Genomic DNA, 22,265 nt, shown 5'->3' with positions numbered 1-22,265 from the left:
ATAGATTCATTGCAACATTAGTGAAGCAGTTACTTAAAGGGTCTTACTACAGTATATGCTGCAACACCAAAGTAATCTTATCATGCTTACTGCAGGTCTGCAGAAAACAGGATCATCTTAAAGGAAAATGCAACCAGCTTTTTGAGTTCTGCAAGATGATTACCACCATGGTAAAAAACAAAATACCCAAATTCGGCTGAACAAACTTAATTTACTTTTTTCTAATCTTAATATAGTTTTGGGGTTTTTTGTTTTAAAAAAAAAAACTCTTTTCAATTTAAACTGGGTGATAAAGTGTGCAAAGTATAAACTGCTTTGCGTTATGGGATCATAAGCAGAGAAGTAGTCAGTCCATCATAAAGCAAACTGATAAAAAAGTAGTCAAAGAGCAGCTACAGGTCACAACTCATATTTTTGAACACTATAACTTTTATTATGTGCATGACTGCATTTTTTATTATTTCCTTGCAAACTTCCTTGTCACACATTTGAATCAAGAAGAAGGTGAAAACTCAACTGAATGTGCAACTAAACCAAAATAAGACACATTAGAACTGCTTGCATTTGATCAAGCTGATTGCTATGTATATTGTGTCTCATTCCTTCTTAGGAGCAGTTATTGTTATTAGATGCTGGATTTTGTTTAGCTCTGGATAATGGTTCTACACTCACCTGGGTGTTTCATCATCTCAGGTCAACGAAGGCGTGCCGGCCTGACGAGACTACATCACTGGCAGGGCTTATCAATTCAAGAGGTTTATTGCAGGAAATCAATCTGTCTCAGTGTTTTATTCTGTTGTTCTGACAGTGGTAATTACAGCAATACAAAGAGACAACTCAGTCAGACACACTGGATGACACAGCAATATAACAACGTAAAACACAACAATATAAGGTACAAGACAAGCTAAAAATATTCTACTCAGGAATGTACAGATATTGTACTGTAACACACAACAAAAACATCTGTAAAAAAGAAAATAAAAAGAAATACAATTCTAACTACAGTTTAGTTGAATTTGAAAATGTGCTTAACTTACCAGGCAAAACATAGGATGAATAAATATTTCATCAGGACTACTGAGGAAAAAAACTTCCCCCACTCTGGACAGAACTTTCCTCAGTTACCTGAAGGTGAAATGTTACACAGGGGAAAACAATTACCCAAATATAGCTGCTGGCAGAGATTTTTCAATTAATACTGTGGTAATAGGGATGTGACGTGAGATTAAAATGTGACAAAATATGTCTCGCCAAGGTGAATGCTGTGTCGCGAAGCAGTATTCAGGGGGCGCCACGCCAAATAAACAACAACAACAAAAAGACGACCGGTTTTCTGTTTTTTTTATAATGTAACCGTGTGGATCATTAAACCTGTTAGAGTGGCAGCTTCTACCTGCTGAGAAGATCTCACAGTCAGCAGTAGGAAATGGGGAGAGGTGCAGGGGTAGGTTGACCTCAGGTCTCTACACTGAAAGCATGATGGAGAAGGAGCTGGGAAATCTAGCACGGCTATGGTAGCCTAATGATGCAAAAAGTAAAATCAGTCACACTACCAAATTAAAACCTAATTTATAAGTATGTTGTTGTTGTATTTGTGTGACATGGGATTTGTGTAATTTACTTTAATTTCTGTGTTTTTTAAATTGGCAATATGTTATAATTTGATTCTTTATTTAATCTATATTTATATACTAGAATTGTATCTATTCTTCATACTTCATTTTAGGTATTTGTGATTGTATATCATTTTGGTATTTATGGTTGTTATTTCCATAAATACCAAAATTATCTACCTATAAAATATCTATCTAACCTTTTACAGTGCTTGCATATGATGATTCATACATTCCAAAATGGACTTACATTGTTTTGCATTTTGTGACTTTCAGTTAAATAAAGGACTATTATTCTAGTCATATATTTAGTCATTGAAGTTTTCTTAAAAATAGTGTTAAAATCGAATCTCGTCTCGTTCTCATGAACCCAATGTTGTGTATCGTCTCGTGAGCTGAGTGTATCGTCACACCCCTATGTAGTAAGGAACTATTCTATGAATGAAACAGGAAACTCTAAAAAAGTACAGATAAGAGCTAAAAGATTAAGGTCAATATCAGAATTTCTCTTGAATCATAAACAGTCAACTCAATAAAACACTTACCAGCAGGACCAGAATTGATTTGTAAAACCTCATATAATCTCAAATAGTTTACATATTATATGGTGACGTTAAGGCCACATCACCTCAGTAGCAGCACTGACTTTAGATGCTGAGAAAGCCAATGATCAAGAGTTACCTCTTCTATGCTTTGAATACACTTGGAGTCGGGTCCTGCTTTCAAAACAGGATCATGATAATAATAAAAAAGCAATTTATATCAGTGGTGATGACTATTAACACAAGATCAACGTCATCTCAAAAAGGTAGAGGCATAAAACAAGGGTGGCCTATATTACAGCAACTCTTACTTCATGTGTACATTTTTGCACTTGCAGTTTTAACACTCTTTCACAGTTTTCAGCATGAATTGGAAAAGTATAAGCATGATAATGAAAGTCTCATATGATATAATCAAATTAAATTGAATCCGATTTACCTTGTTAAGCATATTCTCTTGGATTTTCTGTTTATTGATTGCTGCGACTTTACGTATCAACTTGTTTGCTTCTTCTATTCTTCCTTGCCCCAGCAACCACCTCGCAGATTCAGGGATGAATCACAATCCAAATGTCGCAGTAACCCACAAACTGTCAGTGTGTCCTAGTTTTAATTAGAAACTGAGCTACCACCAAGGATTAAGTGGAGAACACACTGTAAGCAAAAACCAGCGGGTAGGTGGGTTTCTTGTTATGTGAGGTAACACGATAGCTATACACCACTAAACTGGATTTGGTTGGAAAGGTATAGCCACAAAGTGTGTTAATAACACAAAATTGTTAATAGGGCTGGGTGTCATTAAAAGAAATATGATACCATTACCAATCCAAGTAGGGGAGAACAGGGTTGGTAGTCACACTTCTTACTTTCCTTTGAGTTCCTCATAAACCATAAACTGAATAAATTCCCTTTTAATTTGTAATGAAAGCCTAAAGTGTCAGGTAGCAATAGAGTGGTCTTACTCTCCTTCAGCTGATTCTGTTCAAAATATATGGGCCGTCAAATATGTCTTGTGCACTTGTGACAACCAACCCCACGATGGGGATGGTTGTCACACACTATGGGGTTGGTTGTCCCTGTGTTGTTTTAATGGGGGAAAATAAAAAATGTATACAGTCTTAAAAAAAATTTAAAATGTTTAGTTTAATTAAAATACAACAACCGAATACATCCCCTGCACCAAGAGAACATAAACAGAAATAATCATTCTGTTAAGTGCCTTTTTTTTCCTTATATGACAATATTGTTCATTTTCACCTCTCTGACTGCTCTGAGCTTTACATCTGGAGGAGTCCGACCCTTGTATGTCTTCCTGACAAAGTTCCGGGTCATTTTGTTATCTTAAAAGAAAGAAAGAACTAGATATATCACACTTTATATGTATATACCAACATGTGACAACCAACCCCGAAGAGAATGTGACAAGCATCCCAAACTGGTATTTTTTGCTACCAGTAAAGCTACCAACCACATGTTTTGGCGTACCTAAGAAAAAAACCTACCTAACTATCGCTCTATCTTCATACTTTTTAATGGTAATAATTGTTTTATTATAAACTCATTTTGTAAAAGCCCAGAAGAGAAACAATGAAGAGTTGGATATTTACATTTTCACATGAAAAACACTAAACGTCCTCTCACCTCAATGTCAGTTTACTCCAGAAATGACCTCTGAAGTAACATCTCACCTAAATTCTGAAATGTTCAGTACCAAAACTTTTTAACAGCGCCCTCTAGGGCCCGAGATCTGATGAATGTGACAACCAATCCGTGTGACAACCAACCCCGTTCTCCCTTACCCTTAAAGTGATACTGATAACAATTGGGTACTTCATTGGATACCCATCAGGTGAATAGAAGCATTAAATCGCGACTTCACCACCACAGATGGGTTGTAGCTACTGTGGCATTGGGCCAATCACAGGTTGCATTAAATTGAAGAATGGTTGTGTTGATTGGCTGTGAGCATGTCCATACAAATAGTCATATTTTCTATCTCTGGGTACAAAAAAGATCGATTGCAGTTATCGTGTGGGAGACATTTAGAAACAACTTGTTATCAATTTATTTCGGTTGATACCTTATTATAGCCCTAATTGTCAATACTTTATCATGCAAAGAAAGGCAGTTTCATTTACATTACATACCATATGTATATGCATACAACCGCCTGTAATCCTGCCATGACAAACTGTGCTATTCTCCAGTCACGAATAAGATATACCAGACCAGCCATGGCAGTCTGTCCAAGACCTCCAACCATCTGGCCCATGCAAGTGGCAAAGGACCTTTTAGTGACCCCAATCCATTCAGTAGCTAAGAGAATTTTAAATACCAAAATTACTGCAGAACAAGAACACAAAAAGTTGTGTCTTTCTTTCAATAGAGCATACAGATAAATGCAGGTTATGAACAGGACAATCATTGCTTGTGGTAATGCCCTTAAAGATCAAATAAAGTAAATGTAGATAGGAATCATACCAAATACAACGGAATTCATCCTATATCCAGCAAGCGCAGATCCAACTATGAACTGTGACACTATGTACACATAGAAATTTTGAGACACACCAGCAACTATAGTGAATATTAGGGGGAGGACAGCTGGTATCTGAGTGGTTCTCTTGCGGCCGAACCTAAAGTTTAGAGAGTAGGTGACAGTCAGATGAAGGCTTTAAAAGTTTATAGTACCCAATATTTCACATTTTACACTCACGATTCAGCTGTAGGTCCAAAGAAGACTGAGCCAGCAAGTAAAAAAGTCATGAAAGCTGTCTGTGCAACTCCAGCCATGTTTGACTTGTCACAGACGAGATCAAACTGCAAAATAAGAACTCACAAGATTAGTCAGGATGTCAAAGAAAGAAGAAAGAAATCATACATTATACTTAACCTACATCAGTGACTATGGTGGACTCATACATGGTGTTGCCATACACCCATCCGTTCTGGCACCCTGTGGTCTCATTGAGTCCATATTTCCTGATGTCACTGATGTTCCAAACAACAGGCACAAACATCCGACACCTGCTGAAGGTCCCATCCTCCTCCCGAGGCAGAGTCAGGTTCAGCTGCTCATGTGAGGTTAGGTTAGGATCAACCTTGAGGACCCAGTTTGTGTTACAGTGCCGCTCAGGATATGACTGGATAAAAAGAAAACTACAGAAAAAAACAGGCAGTAAAAAATGTGGAACAGTTAACTCAATGAGGAGAAGCTTCTGGAACAATCCGAAGTCTCCGATAGTCCTCAAAATCGTTCCAAAATCCATTTCCACACAGCTCGTGTGTGAAACAAACACTCAGACAGACTGATTTATTAAGCTTCAAGTGATAGAGTATATAAATGTTTAACATTAATAATGTTACCAGGTCAGCCTACTTCCATCTTCGCAATATCAACCGCCTCCGTCCGTCCCTCACTTCCAGCAGCGCTGCCATCCTGGTCCACACTCTAGTTACATCCCGCCTAGACTATTGCAACTCCCTCCTCTTCGGTCTCCCCCACAAGTCCCTCCGTAAGCTCCAACTGGTCCAGAATTCAGCTGCTCGTATTGTCTCCAGAACTCCATCCATACATCATATCACTCCTATTCTTCAACAACTTCACTGGCTTCCTGTCAAATTTCGCATAGACTTCAAAATCCTGCTTCACACTTTGAAGGCCATCCACAACCTCGCCCCCCCATACCTCTCAGACTTCCTCCACATCAACACTTCCTCCCTGGCACTCAGATCAGCCTCCTCCATCAGCCTCACTGTTCCCTCTGCCCGTCTGTCCACCATGGGGTCCAGAGCCTTCAGCTGCTCTGCCCCCCGCCTCTGGAACTCCCTCCCCCCCGACATCAGGAACATTCACTCTCTATCCATCTTCAAATCCTGTCTAAAAACCCACCTCTTCAAACTTTCATACTCACTTTAATTTGTCATCCACCCTGCAGTTTTCTGATTTTATTTGTTTTTATTGCACTTACATGTGTCCCTTTTTGCTCTTTTAATTGTTGTTTATGTGTATTGTAAGGCGACCTTGAGTGCCCTGAAAGGCGTCTTAAATAAAATGTATTATTATTATTATTATGATTATTATTAAGTCAGTAACCAAATGTCATTTCAGGGCCACATATAAACCTTGGTTGACCTGGTTGTAATGGTTGACCTGCAAAAGAAAACAAATGTGGAAAATGGTATTAAAGGGTGCAGTGGGTGGGATTTAGTGCCATCTAGTGGTGATAATTTAGATTGTAACCAAATGAGAAAAAAAGTGCAGCGATTCCTCCAAATGCAAAACAAAGCAATCAGTTTCCTACAGTTAAACTACAAGAAAACACAACACATGGCAAAATCAATAAAGACACCTCACCTCATACAACATATCACCAAAAATGTTCCAGTGAAGCTGTGCAAGACTCAAATCAAACAAATGAATGTCTAACACTAGCCTCAAAGCCTCATGAAATTAAGAAAAAGAACACAGCACCACCTACAGGAAACAAATCAAACAGCCAAGTAATGACATCAAACAATACTGAATTGGAAATGGAGAGAAATGTAATACAGAAAATCAATGCAGCTTAGGAGATACAGATGTGTATGAAGAATTATGCAGAAGACCCTAAATATGAAATAAACATGAGCTTACAAGCTGCCCTTTAAAAGAAAGGACAGTGAGCCTCTGGATAAAATAGTTCCTTTGTTGTCCAAGAAGGTTAAAAGTAACAAATGATAACACTGGAGACAAAAAACAGACTGACAAAACCGAAAAACAACACAGCAAGATTGATGAGCAAATGTCAGAGACCAACAATACAGTTGAAGCATGCCATGTACGGCAAAATGACCTCAATGGAAACAATGGAAAGCAACAAAAATATGAGGATAAAGTTGTTTTAAGAGAGAAGAAAGTAAAGGAGACAGAGGATGAGCGACGACAGAGGCTCTCTGTCCACAAAGAGGAGATCATGAAAGGAAATGTGAAGGCAGCCATGGAAATCTTTGAAAATTTAAGGAAACGAGAGGAACTTAAGGGAATCCTGTCTCAGGTGCAAGAGATGGAGGGAGAAACCAGTGATGTAGATGTAAGCTCCTTGAAGACATTATATGAGAATGTCCCTGCTTGGATAGCTACACCAAGTAGAAATGCAAAGCAAAGTAAAACGGAGGAAAAGAAAGTTGAAGTAGAGACACAGGATGATGATCTAGAAAGCATATCCTCGGTTGAGACTGCGTTTGAGTCTTGATATTGAAGAGGCAATTAAAAAAGCTCTGTACTCTGTCTCCAATCTGAAATCTGAGGCTGACATCGCAGGCTTGTCAGGACTATTTAATGAGTTATAAATGAGCTTAAAAGAAATGGTTTCTATTCTCAAAGTCTTGTTCCTCACAATTATTTCACAGTTTGTAAAACATAAAAGGAATTTTACCATTGATGTTACCTGTAATTTAGCCTAGATTCAAAACCTTAAATCACATCTTAGATGTCATCAATATAAATGTCAATGCATTCTGAGCACTACAGTGATTGATTCAGGATGTGTTTAGCCTAGCTTAGCTCAAAGACCTAAGGAAGGATGGTAAAACAATTACTCTTTGTCAAAAAAGAAAAAACAATGTCTTAGTTTTTTTTAGTGAGCAAGCTAGCCACCAGCCCAGCACTCACCAGTCAAACATAAATCAAAACAGAACAGGGATTCTGAGGTACAGCAAGCAGTCACCGGGCTAAGCTGTTGGTCAGGATTCAGGAAATGTGCAGGTAAATTACTCCTAAAAAACCACTGCAATGTCTGCATTTCTACTTTTAGACAATGAATGGGCAAATTACATAATACATAAGCTTTTGAGTAACTTGAAGGAACCTTAGCAGGAACTAAGCTGATTGTTTCCCCAGTCTTTGCTCTAAGCTAGGTTTAAGATGTTCTGGATCACAGAAGTGGGCTTCCCAAAAGATGGGGTACCCGAAAAGTTGTACGGCCCACGATTTTAACTGGAGACTGAAATGGAATAACACACATGCCTCAAACATTTCCACATTTCTTTATTTTCGTTGTACTTTTGGTCACATCCTCTCTTGTTTCCCAGCTTCAATGTAGCTAACATTATTTGAAAAATCCTTTCTTTTCTACTCACATTAATTTGAATGTCGAGATTCATGCATATATCAAGTACATTTATAATAACATTTGCCTGGTTTTTACTGGAAACCAAAGTCTCACTATTAACAGCCTACAGGTGCAAATGCTGACATCATAGGTGTATGGTTATATTGTATGGTTTCTAAAAGTTAATCCACATCTTTCTAAAAGTTCATCGACATCTGCCAGCCAATCAGACTCAAAGAATTCTAATAAGGCACACAGTATGATGGTAAAGATAGCAGTGAAAATTTAGTTGCTGTAATGTCTCAGAAGTGATATTTAAAGCATTTTATTGCTGATATTAGTATGTATATCAAATATTGTATTGCAAAAAACTAAAGGCTTAAATTATTAAAATACACACATATGGTTGGAGAAATACAAAGATGGCAGATAGGTCTTGTCGAATCAAACTGTTGCTATGTCAAGCTGTGTCAAACATACTGTAAAATCCCAGGTACCTTAAATGTATTTAATATTTGCTTTCATCATCATAGTTCCTGTCACCTGCCAAGGAAATGTGTTCTGCCTGTTTGACACCTGTGTATCCAATGGAAAAAATGGTGGCAAACTTATCCTGCACAACAACTGTATCTGCTGTTAAAACTGTAAGAAGAAGCTCAGGTGAGATATTTTGACAGCTTAATAAGACTGATTCAAATCAACCATTGCAAAGGAAAAAATTGCACCCTATATACCACACTATAATTGATGAGAATGAAAATTGTTTGAATGAAATCATTGTTAGGGCGAATTTAGAAATAAGTTTTAGAATGAAGTCATGATTATTTACTATGTCCGATGCACTGAAATCATTCAAAGAAACTTATCTTGTACAAATAACAAATTATTCAACAAATTACACAATATTTGATTTAAAATGTTGTTTATATCATAAAAGACTTTGCTTTGTTTTATTGCAGCATTCACAACTATTCATCTCTTTATGGAGAGTTCTACTGCATTTCTCACTACCAACAGCTTTTTAAAAGAAAAGGAAATTATGATGAGGGATTTGGGCACCAGCAACATAAAGACCGTTGGCTTCAGAAAAGTAAAGCAATAGATGAGCCAGAAGCCATGGGCACACCCAGAATAACAAAAAGCAACATAAACACTTCTGGTGGCTCCAGCGAGTCATCTGTTGGTGTGTTTGTTACAAAGTCATCTGCAAGAGAGATGGGACACGACAGTAGTGCTGATGTTAGGGGCAAACTGAAAATGAGTTGGCCACCAGAGAAGAAGAGTACAGGGGTTAATCCGACACAGCAGACATACACACCTGCTCCAAAAAATAAGATACCTGATTTTGGCAAAGCAGCTACAATTAGTATGAGCTCCTCAGAGCATCAGAAAATTACCAAACCCCAGTTAAAGATCAGTCACAGAGAGGAAATGAAAAATAAAGTGAAAACACCATCAAACACCTTCAATTCAGGGGTTAAGGAACAATATATGACAACTTTCCCGCCAGAAATGTCTTTAGAACAAACATAAGATATGAAACATTTCTAAATTCGCCCTTTTCTGTTGGTGTGGAAAATGAATGTCCGCCATGTTTTCACGTTGTTATACGTCTAGGGTGCAAATAGACACTCCGCATTTTTTATTCAAGATAGTCATGTATCTGTGTCTGCAAATTGTTTGCTCAGTAATGGTCTTCCTTGAAATTTAAAATATTTGTTTCTAAGTTGTGGTGCGTGCATATCAGTAGGTTAGGTTAGGTAGTAAGTTAAGTTTACTGGTTCGGATGACCAGTTAAAATTCATAGAACATGTGGGCTATTCTGTGACAGAAGCGCCATCTCCTTGTCATACCCTATATTACAATGAATAGGTGGGTTTACAGGAAAAGATAGACACGCCCAGGAGAAGGAGGGGGTTGCTGAGTCGGCTGGCAGTCGGCTGGGAGTCGGCTGCCATTCAGCTGGCTTTCAGCTTGAATGGGAACTTTCAAGTGGCTTCATCTGTAAACACTTCTGGTGGCTCCAGCGAGTCATCTGTTGGTGTGTTTGTTACAAAGTCATCTGCAAGAGAGATGGGACACAACAGTAGTGCTGATGTTAGGGGCAAACTGAAAATGAGTTGGCCACCAGAGAAGAAGAGTACAGGGGTTAATCCGACACAGCAGACATACACACCTGCTCCAAAAAATAAGATACCTGATTTTGGCAAAGCAGCTACAATTAGTATGAGCTCCTCAGAGCATCAGAAAAATTACCAAACCCCAGTTAAATATCAGTCACAGAGAGGAAATGAAAAATAAAGTGAAAACACCATCAAACACCTTCAATTCAGGGGTTAAGGAACAATATATGACAACAGGTTATAAAGTAGTTCAGAAATTGAACTCAGAGGAACCAAAACCAAGGAGTGATCCAATCAAAGGTGGACATTTCCAAGGCAGCATCTCTCACAGAGTGTCTCATTTTTCTTCCCCCCTCTCAGAAAAGGGTAACACTGTCACAAGCCAAAAAACAGAGCAGATTAATGTGGCACCTGCCATAAAAACAAGTAACAATCCAACAATCAACAGACGGGATTCTTTTTCAAATAAAGGTAGGAAGTCTGTACGATTTGCTCCTGATGTTGATGTTGCTCCGTATGACAAGACCTCTCAACTGACCCCAAAAACCAAACTTGAGGAGCTTGGTAAAAAGTTTTCAGACCAAACTGAACTTAACCAAGTTGATGAATCAAAAGAGTTCAAAGATGAAAAAAATGACATTGATCATTTGTCATCTGAGATCAGCAAAGAACAGCACACAAGTAAGGTGAACCTTGAACCCCTTGAACATAAATGCCACGGAGAAACAGCCATTACATTGAACACAGAGAACAGTGTTAATACTGAGAGTAGTCAAGAGATCCCACAAACCGGTGATGAAGATAGTTTTACAGATCTAAAAGGAGTTGTAGAGAAGGTTGAGGAATCACTTGATACCCAAAGTTTTACCGAAATGAAAAATGAAAATTCAACTCAAGAAGTTGTGACACACCAAGAGCTGTCTAAGAAACTGGATGTCATTCCAATAAACTCAGAAAATGAAAGGATCAAGACAGTCCTGCAAAACAAATGACTAAAGAGGAAGCCAATCTTGAAAACAATGAAAATAAGTTTGAAAAGCCCAACTCAACAAATGAGCAAGAAAATGATGACAGTCAGAAGAAGGTTGTTGCAAGAACGAATTCTTTCAAAGGTTTTGTAAAACAGGTTGACAAGCCAAAGGCTAGACTGGGATCCTGTTTCAAAGGAAAGATTCCTTTGTCAAAGCTCTTCACATCGAGTGGAAATGAAAAAACAAACAAGGCTGAACCAAAAGATACCAAAGAATCTGAAGTAAAACCTAGTGGTGGACTCATAGGAAGACTGTTTCAGTCATCCCCAGAGAAGACTGAGGACACCATGCAATCAACAGCACATGTTGAAAGAAATGACAAAATACATGGTGGTGACAAGAGCACAGAGGAGGCAAAGGAAGCCTTTACAAAAGAGAAGCAAAAGGAAGATGACATGCCTGAAGTCCCACCTCTGGAACAAGAAGCGTGGGACCATATGAAGGACAAGTTAAACTCTTCTGAACCCAATACATTGGAAAGTAACAAAAATGAGACTATAATCACATCCTCAGGTTCATCTGAATCTGCACCACACATCAATTAATGAAACAGGTGATGACCTGATGGCTCCAACGCAAAATGATATAAATCCAACTGATGATCAGAGTAGGAAGACTATAGGCCCGTCTGTCACCGATCCTGGACTAGCTGACTCCAAAGATCTTCCTTCTGCCATGCAGTCAGAGAACCAAGTGTCTGAGGAGTCTGTTAGTCAGTTAATAGCTGAGAAAAGTGTTGATGCAAGTTTGAGCGACCCATTTAATGATAGTATTTTAGTAGACAGCATCAGTTATGTCTCTGTTGAAATAGATACAGATGAATGCATTCAAAAGTCACATGAATTGCTTGATGCAAATGACCTAGGAGGAAGAAACCTTAACAATGGAGCACTTTTCGATTTCAGCCAAGAACCTCCACAAGATTCCTCTGATCCTTTTGGTCCAACCGATTCTCAGGAGATTTTTGTGGGTGATTTAGCATTTTCAGCCACTGTTAGTGACACAGCTTTGCCTGCTGATGCCTCTGCTGTAGGTCTTAGCCTGCTTGACTCGCAACCTGAATCAGTCAAAAATGAAGGGATGCTTGGTATGGCAGATCAGCTGATTGACCCCGACTCAGCACTTGTCAACCAAGATGAGATTCAAACCCCAAGTCCATTCAGTGCAAATAGCCAGCCAAAAGAGCAGGACACTGATTTTGATATATTCAGCTCAAATGACAATCTGTTCACTCAGACACCTGTTGTTAGCATGTCTGATCAAGGAGGAGCTGATGCTTCCACAAACCAGATGTCCGTCTTTCCCGATGATATCTTTGGGTTCAGCGAAATCTCAAACAGTGCAGATGCCTTTACAGGGATGCCGTGCACTCCAGCCACTCCTAATTCAGTGAATGATTTGCTTGGTTCAGATACAATTTCTACTGCTGCTCCTTCAGCTCAAGTAGATCTTTTTGCTGCGGATATCTTTGCATCAGAACCAAAATTGCTGCCACTGTCCGAGCCAAGTGACGCAAATCCCTTTGTAGGCAATCTATTAGTGTCTGGAGACAACAATACTCAGCAGGCAGCAGAAAATACTGTCACAGACAGTAGCTGGATGGATGATTTGCTTGGGTGAAAGCAGCACTGTGTTTTCATGACTTAATACACAATATTGGACTGTACAAAACAATAGAGAAAGACGTCCATGAGTAAATGAGTAAACAAAAACACAGCTAATGCTTTGATTTACCATTAAATTTAGAAAACTGAAAAGGATCAAACTCAACAAATGTTTGCAGTTAAGATGTGACTTTACATACAAGCTGCAAAATCAATGTATTTTATGACACAAACATGATTTTCTTTCAAAGTTAACAGAACAAGCAGTCAGTGTAACTTGTTAAATAACTGCATATTTTAAAGAGATTTTGCACAAATAGGTAATAAATAAAAAGATAAGAGTAAGACTAGCTGTAATTTGCAAATGAAATTTCTGTATTTAAATACATTTGTAAATATGATGATTTAAAAATAAATTCTTTCTCATGAATGTACTGACTAATATCTGTTATGAAATTAAAACTTTATCCATTACACATTTGAAATTTCCTTCTGTAATTGAGACTTTTTTTTACTGACACATTGAGGTTTTGGCTCATAAAACATTGTAAATGCCAGGTAGCATTTTGGTAACTGTACTGTAGTTCAGACCTGGGTCCTCGGTAACCCGTTATTTTACAGTTCCCTTACAGCAAGAGTTAAAAAATGTGAGCAATACACTTGTTTGTTGTCTTGTCGAGAGTGAGATGAGACAATCAATAACACTCTCTCACACTCACAGTCTTTGCGCCAAACTGATTTGTGGCTGTACAGTAGCTTGATATTCACTGAATCAGTGTATTTCTCTATAAATGTCAAACTCTTTCTTTAATCTCCTGGAAATCTTCCAAATAATTTTCTGGTGTGTAACTGCACATTCCTGGAAAAATTGTATTCATGTATATTGGTACTATAAAGGAGAAATTGTTCACTTGGTAAAGTTGAAAAGTAGCCTACTTGCTCATCGTGCCATACTCAGAATACAATGCTCTAAAAAACAAGTCTAAAAACCATATTGTTTATTATTGACAACATCATGGCCACTTCAGCAACATAAGAAGGTAAAAAGCACATGATAAAAATTGTGTGTACTCTACTCTATATTCTGAATTTCTACAGCCAATTTTGGTCTATCATTGTGTTGTTGTCTTGCATTTGATCACATCTCAGAAACATGTCTACAACTTGGATTTGTGGAGGTCCCGTTTCTGAGAGACAAAGGACAGATCAGAGATATTTGCAAGAAATACGGAAATCTAAGAGATATAACCTTGTCTAATGACACATGTATAATGATGAACATATTGGCCATAGGTACCTGTTATTCTCACTCTCATCAATAAGTCAGGAAGCTCTTTTCTGTTCGTCTCAGAAAGCAGGAAACCAAACCTCCGACCAGTGTAAGGCTGCTGGACAATGTGATTTCTAGCATGCAAGGACATTCTGCTGAGAAATGTTAATTAATGCTGCTGCCAAGTTGTTAAATGGTATATTGAAATTAAAGCTCTAGCTGAAAAGCAATCATTTTTATGTTAATGTAGGTGAAATAACTCCTTGAAGGGTAACGTAAAAGGGTTTCTAATATGACTGATCCAACTGACAATCTACACATAGATTTTTGTGGATAAACAATAATGCAAACAATTTAAGTTTCACGTTCTGCTTTATAAATTGTCTGCCCTATATAATATGCTCATATACTGTAAATGACTTTGTAACATAATGAAAATGCCATGAGAGCAATAATGTTAGATAGATAGATAGATGGATGTAAACTTTATTGATCCCCTTGGGGAAATTTAGGGTCCAGCAGCTTAATACACAAAGACATCAAAGAACAATATACGCTGTGTGTATGAAACATACATTTCAAATAATGCTGGCCACAAACTGTTGGGAGGGGATCCATTCCAGGTTTTCATTGTATCCATGTCATCTTTTAGCTTTACCTTGTGCCTGTCATGCAATAATCATTTAAAAAGTAAATATCACCATCATCACAAGCACATTTGAAATGATACTTTCTGTTTAATTTGCTTCTGCTACCAGCCCTACACAATGGAGGTAACAGCATTTGGTTTGTTTTTTAATAATCAAACACAGTATGTTTTTCAAGAGACAATGTCCATGTCTGTCATCTATTTATTGAGAACTAGATCATATTTCAGTTGAAAGTTGATCTCAGATAACTATTAACAGTTCATAATTTATGTATCACACTACTGTGTTAGTTCAAGGTAAAACAAAAAAATAAGCATGACATAACATAACTACTTAGAGTGAAACAATAAAAACTGTTCTATGTCAGTACATTACATGGTGTAAATAAGAAAATGAGGAGGTCATTCATGTGAGATGTCCAGGCCATTTCTCACCAATAAAATGTTATTTAAAAAAACAAAAACAAACAGTGCACAGGTTGAATGTACGTCAGCCAAGAGCGCCACTGCATAATGACTGTGGAAGCAATACAATCAGTACAAGATTAGTCAATTAATCAATTGTTTAAACAAATTAAACATTTTGATTACTGATTGCTTGTCATTGGACAAACAAAAACAACATATATAGAAGTATAGAAGAACTGGTTTTACTAATAAAATTAACAATGGCTCTGCTCTATTCAAGTGACCATATGAGTCATGCTAATGTGACAGTGAGACAGCATGCAACAGGGTGTTTCAACTATTTGCTGTGTTTAACATGCTCTCTTCCCATGTGAATACACAATGGCAATAATAATGATACTGGTTACTGTTTGTCAGTCACAGTGACAGCATATGCATACCCTCAACAGGCTGATTATGACTGCTATTCTTAACATTTTCCTGAGGGTGGCAGAAGCGTCATGGAGGGTTTGTCCTCATGAGAACACAGATGAAGTCAGTAATTTTAACAACTGTACTCATTAGATCTTGAAAGTTATCTTGTCGCTTTGGTATTAGGGCTGTAGTACAATAAAACTCACTGATTGTCTAAAGTGGTTATTTGAATTTACTTAGTAAGTTTTATGGTAGTCTTCCAATTACAATGTTAAATATTTTAAGCATGTGGAAATTTCAGCCTAAAGCTAGAGGAGAGCTCACGGGGAGTGTCCAAATTATTCTCAGCAAATTTCAAATATGGATAGTAGTTTTTTAGTATCTTTTCCTGGAAAGTGGGCACACAGACCAACTGATCAATCTACAATACCATCCTGAATCACTGCTGATAGTGGAGCAGAAAAATCAATAATAGGATTAGTCAGACTACAGTTTGGTTGATTTGCTGTGTGGATGGAGTTTTGATCCTCTTTGTTTCTTCATGGTGCTCTTATTTCTGTAGGATAAAGGAAATACAAAAAAGTATACATTAGTTAAATTGGACAGGGACAGTGAGTGTGTCACAATGTTGGACAAATTGTTCAATGGTACATTGTAGTATATTTCATTTATATATCAACCCCAAAACTACAGAAACAAATTTAGTTCTGGTTGGGCAGCCCTATAAAAATACTCAATTTCTAAAGAAAGAAGCTGTGATTATGGATGATGCACACAAATTAGTAAAGAGCACTGAACACATGAAGTAATACATCTTTAGGAGCTGTTACTATACACTTAACTGATAAGGATGTATTGATTGGTCAAGGTTGTGGTCTTGATGAAGGTGCTATCAGGAGAAGCCCCCGAGTTGCAGCTTGCTTACCTGATGCTCTCGGCCTCATCGGTTGAATCAGGGAGCTCTCTTCTCCTGGTTTCGGGAAGCAGGAAGCCAAGACCTCCACTAATCAGTGTAAGGCTGCTGAAGACTACGATGGGTATGGACCAGTGGTACACGGCCAACATGTTGAGCAGTGGAGACAGCAACCCACCAGCTCTGCTCGCAATGGAGCCCAAACCAGAGGCAGTTTGTCTGAAACAAGAAAGTATATAACTCATATGAGCATAGTTTGCAAACTCTAACTATTTCTAAGTATGGTCTTAGCAACCACTGTATGAAGTCAGAAAATAGACCATTCTTTCAAAATGTATAATCTCTGTTAAAAAGTTACAATTATGAAGCAAATGTGTATTCAGTGCTTTCAGCTTCCATGAAGTGATGGAATATTGAATAAGAAAACATGAATCCTTCTAAATTTAGTGAAATCTCACAAAGCTTTCTCACTTGTTAAATAAGTTGCAGCAAAATTAGTACAACAGAACAAGAGTGATTTAATTGCCCTTGATTAGAATTGATTTAAATTAATATTTAAATGAACATGTCAGATAACACTGGTGCCGATGTCAGGTATGATCTGGTCAAAAAAGAATGTCTGACCCATATATCATGACATTTGGCTTCTCCTCACACTAAACCAGTTCAAAGTGGTTACCAAGTCTAATATTTAACCTTGGACTGAATAGTTTATCCTTTAAGATGACAAAATGAACATAAAGCAAACCAGCAGCAGACAGGCTGATGTCATAACAAATCAAAAACAAGTACTACATTACTATGTACTGACTTGCAGTTTTTCACCTGTAATTGTAAATGTTAAGACTTCTCAGACCTAAACTAACATTATAGTTAGTGTAACTTGAGGTGAAGTATATCGTTCATTTCACTGAGACGCAGCTTACCGGAAAGATGTCGGGAACAGCTCCTGAACATAAACACTACATATGGATCCGGCCCAGTTAATGAAAAAACGTCCTGAGGTTGCCAGTACGGTAATAGCAACAGCATTATCTTAAAAAGAAAAACACAATGTCAGTCGAAGGAAAAACCACAGACTGTAGAAAATGATTGCTGTTATTGCTGCCAATAATAAGATTTGAAGATATATAGTAGATTTGATGTCTGCTGTGTGGTTGGTGTTTGACAACTGTGATTGACAGTTGGCTCACTTCCTGCCTGGGCTCACTGAGTTGGACTATTGTGGCAGTACTTTGGTAAGTTTAATGTTACTTGATAACAACACTGTCGTGTTAGTTAGCTAGTGTTAGCCCGGGTGTGCAGTGCCCGGTGTTAGGGGTAAACTAGCTTTCAACACCTCACACTCCTAATCTGGAATGTCCTGGCTCCAAATGGAAAGGTAGTGCTGAATGCAGCAACTTTGGGCTTCAAACTGGCTCCACTGGTTACACCTTGCTATGTCCACCCATAGTCAATGCATACAACTTAAAATACATGGGCAGACAGTCTATTGTTAGCATTCATATTGAAGAGAATGGACCACACTAGCACCTAAACAGACTGAAATAAAGTCTGCAAAGTGATGTCAACAGTGCACTTTTCTTCCGTGAATATTCAAAATGATCACAAAACTAAGGTACAGGACAAGATGTGTTGTATCTAACTTATAAGGAGGAGCAGGGAAGCTAATGTGGGGTTTTGTTCATATTCAGTGGGTCTTGAGGTGTGTAGCAGGATGCTATCAGGCTCAGTGTGACCATCTACTCTGTCCATGATAGAATGGTGACATTACAGCTTTATGGAAATATGGTTTAAAATGAAGAACATAGGACACGTGAGCAGATATGTATCCTGTAGCAGAGAAAACAAACACAATTTCATTTCGGTGAGACATTTGTTTTACCTTGAGGAAAAGCTAGGATTAAGATGCACAAGAATCCTCCACTTAGAAGTGTTGCCATGAGGGATATTTTTCTCCCTACTGCTTCTAACAACCAGATGCAAAGTATATGAGCTGGTAGTTCAGTCAGACCAAACATGAGCTGTGTCAGGAAGATGTCCAAGCCAAAATTTCCCACATTGAATGAAAGGCAGTAGTAGGTAACATTCAGTGAGAACCTGAAGAAAAAGAAGGTATTACTTTAGTATCTCATTTAGATAGTTATTCATGGGTTTACAGGAGTATTATTTACATATGTTGTAAAATGTAACTTACCATGCGAATATTATGGTAAAGAAATACTTCCTAAGCAGAGGTGATTGGATAAGAATTATTATGCCTCCCTTTTTCTCAGTTTCTTTGACAACAATCTGTAATGCACAGGGATTGGACACAACATCATGCTAACTTTGCTAATGTTAGCAAGTCATAATCCAATACAACAGCCTTGAAAAAAATACTCAATGTTTGTTTACTGTGTCAGAGAGGTGATAAGCTCTGTCTGTTATATTATTAACTCTTCAGTAAGGTGTTCTGACATTTTTTCCTAAATAATTTGTGCATTTTACAGTTCATGCTTGCAATGGATTGTACTGTTTCCAAATATACAGCCAATTCAGTTAAATCAACATCACTCTGACACAAACTACATAGTTGCAGTTGAACAGTTATGTTCAATGTTTTCTTATGTTATAGTTTTTCCCCTCTAGAAATACACACCAAGTATTTGCTATCACTGGTAAAACAGTCCAAATAAATGTTGATACATTGGTAAAATGGTTATTTATTGTAAGGTATCTGTACCTTTTCCAGCAGATGGTCTGGAACAGTACGTTTGTTAATGGCTGCCACCTTTACAAGCAGCTGTTTAGCCTCTTCTGTCCTCCCTCTGTCCAATAACCACCTGGCCGACTCTGGAATAAACCTGATGGAAACAATAACAGTGAAATGTAATAATAATACCTTGAAATTTCCCATTAAAGTACAAGAGGACAATAAAAAGAGTTCATACAAACCATATGTAAATAGCAATCACTGCAATTGGAGCTGCTGTGATTAGCTGAGCCAGTCTCCAGTCTCTGACGAAGTACATCAAACCAGCAAGGATGCACTGTCCAACTGCACCAAACAGTTGAGTCACACATGATCCCCATGATCTTTTGGACACCCCAATCCATTCAGTGGCTACAAACAGAAAATCAATAACAGTTAAATCTAAATGTATTACTCATAACATCCCTGCTCCTGCCAGAAAATATGGCGCCTGGGAACTGATGAAATGTAGTGAAAGGTTTTCAGACATGACAAAAATTAAAACTTGAAGCATTAATAATAATATTTTTTTTAAATGAAGTGTAAAAAGAAATACTGTTAAAAGCTTTTCCCTTTTAATCAGCAATACCAGTTTTTTTGCCACTTGGGGGGCAGCAGAAACATTGACACAACCTTTTAAGCTGATATAGCAAACGTGTTCGCTAACAGTTACTTTTTTACACATCCAGAAGTTGTGGAACAACATTATCGCTCATTTGGAGTCTGGCCAACCTATCAATGCAAAGACATATGACAATATAAAGGAAAAACCGGTACAGGACTGAAATCTTGACCCCTACAGTGACAGGGTCCAGTGGCTCTGCTATGCTGTGGGGAGCACATTGCTGCCATGGTCTGGGTCCACTTTTTCCCCTTAGAGGGAATGTATCCTATGATGAAACATTTCTATCCTGATGGGAGTGGTATTTCCCAAGATGACAATGTCCCCATCCATAGGGCACGAGGGGTCACTGAGTGGTTTGATGAGTATGAAAATGATGTAAATCATAAGTTATGGCCTTTGCAGTCACCACTCCATTACAATAAAATGTATTGATGTATTGAGTTAACTTTTGGACTTGTCTGATAACAGTTTACTACATTTTGTCAGTTTCAGGGCTCCATAAAGAATGTCTCTTTTGCAGGTATAAAAGTTCATTACTAAATGATCCACCAGTCCTGGCATGTATGAATGAAAACCACAGCTTGCAAATTTACATCATAAATAGTTAAATACATGCCTTGAGCAAAATTTACCAAGGTTTTTTTTGTGTTTTTTTGTTTGTTTTGTTTTTAACTTTGGCAAATGTTTCTTACGTTAAAATACAATCTAATGCAATATACTTTACCTAATATGACGCCATTAAGTCGATAACCTCCATAGCCAATGCCCAATATAAACTGGGATACCAAATACAAGGGGAAGTTTGGACATATTCCAGTTGTTACAGTAAATATGAGCATCACAATGACTGGCATCTGAGCTGCCCGTTTACGACCAAACCTGGAGAAGGTAAAACATCTCTGATCAGAATACATACAACATAAAGTACATCACACTATAACACTCTTTTAATGTTTGTTTGATTAATTTAACTGAAAAAGATAATATAGTGGAGTTCATATATTCTTTACAATTTCAAGTACACTTACGATTCAGCAAAAGGTCCAAATACGAGACACCCAACAAGAATGCCAGCCATCAACACTGCTTGCGCCACTTCTACCATATTAGCCTGGTCACAAACTAGATCAAACTTTAGACAAATTAAACCAAATTGTAAGTGAAGACAAATTTTGTCAAAAAATGTTGTAATATTTGTATCACATATGTCTAAAAATCACTTACATCAGTTACTACAGTGGCCTCATATATCATGTTGCCGTACACCCATCCATTCTGGCACCCTGTGGTTTCATTGAGTCCATACTCCCTGATGTCACTGATGTCCCAATCCACAGGCACAAACATCCGACACCTGCTGAAGGTCCCATCCTCCTCCCGAGGCAGAGTCAGGTTCAACTGCTCATGTGTGGTCAGGTTAGGATCAGCCTTGAGGATCCAGTCTGTGTTACAGTGCCGCTCTGGATCTGACTGGATGAAAAATAGGTTGGCAAAGTGAAAAGGCAGAATGAGATTTGGGAAGCAAAGAGCAAAAAGGGTGATCTTCTGAAATTTTCCAAATTCTCCGATGTTACGCAGGATCTCTCCAAATTCAGCCATGTTGAGGGAGCTAGCTGTCAGTGTAGAGATGCTGCCAGAAGATGACCTTTAAACACTACCTATTAATGTTTAAACCGTAGACAGTATATTTTAGGACAGATGAGACAGCATTAAAATGGCTCTTTTGTTTTGCAGAAAGAGTTCCACTCATGATTATCTAACCAGATATTTCACTCTTGTACCTTTTGTCATCATGACATGCTGTGCTTTGGTCTGAGTTAAATTTACATCAGCATTCGTTGATCGATATCTTTCAAAGACCTTTCTTTCAAATTGCACATACCAAAACAGTGTGGTAATCTTCCAAAATACAACAAGTACAACAAGACTGTGTTACTTAACCGATTATTATTATTGACAGTGTGCTATAACTTTTGCTTATCTCTCACAGGACGTGTGGTTGATCTTTCACTTACTTTTATAATATCCTACCTTATGTAATCTTCTCTACCACCATTCTTATAGTATATGAAAGGTAAAACTGATTGCATAATAGATTCATTGCAACATTAGTGAAGCAGTTACCTAAAGGGTCTTACTATATGCTGTAACACCAAAGTAATCTTATCATGCTTACTGCAGGTCTGCAGAAAACAGGATCATCTTAAAGGAAAATGCAACCAGCTTTTTGAGTTCTGCCTGTTT

General features: G+C 37.8%; 2 protein-coding genes across 2 annotated transcripts; both read right to left on the bottom strand.

The window, feature by feature from the left end:
* Nucleotides 1-1,036: 1,036 nt before the first annotated feature.
* Nucleotides 1,037-5,427, bottom strand: LOC133991266 (solute carrier family 22 member 13-like). Its single transcript, XM_062429788.1, is given in 7 exon segments — nucleotides 1,037-1,095; nucleotides 1,098-1,128; nucleotides 2,598-2,715; nucleotides 4,303-4,474; nucleotides 4,640-4,794; nucleotides 4,875-4,978; nucleotides 5,056-5,427. Coding segments are annotated over 7 exon segments (1,011 nt in total).
* A 9,344-nt stretch (nucleotides 5,428-14,771) lies between these two features.
* Nucleotides 14,772-21,620, bottom strand: LOC133990889 (solute carrier family 22 member 13-like). The gene is made up of 10 exons (XM_062429306.1): nucleotides 21,246-21,620; nucleotides 21,050-21,153; nucleotides 20,746-20,900; nucleotides 19,600-19,768; nucleotides 19,388-19,508; nucleotides 18,860-18,954; nucleotides 18,548-18,762; nucleotides 17,589-17,697; nucleotides 16,675-16,881; nucleotides 14,772-16,305 (listed from the first exon to the last, which is right to left on the bottom strand). The coding sequence occupies exons 1-10, from the start codon at nucleotides 21,618-21,620 to the stop codon at nucleotides 16,236-16,238; spliced, it is 1,620 nt and encodes a 539-aa protein (XP_062285290.1). The 3' UTR covers nucleotides 14,772-16,235.
* Nucleotides 21,621-22,265: the final 645 nt, after the last annotated feature.

This window comes from Scomber scombrus, chromosome 11 (assembly GCF_963691925.1).
Source record: "Scomber scombrus chromosome 11, fScoSco1.1, whole genome shotgun sequence".
NCBI classification, from domain to species: domain Eukaryota; kingdom Metazoa; phylum Chordata; class Actinopteri; order Scombriformes; family Scombridae; genus Scomber; species Scomber scombrus.
This window is presented reverse-complemented; position numbering and strand designations above follow the sequence as displayed.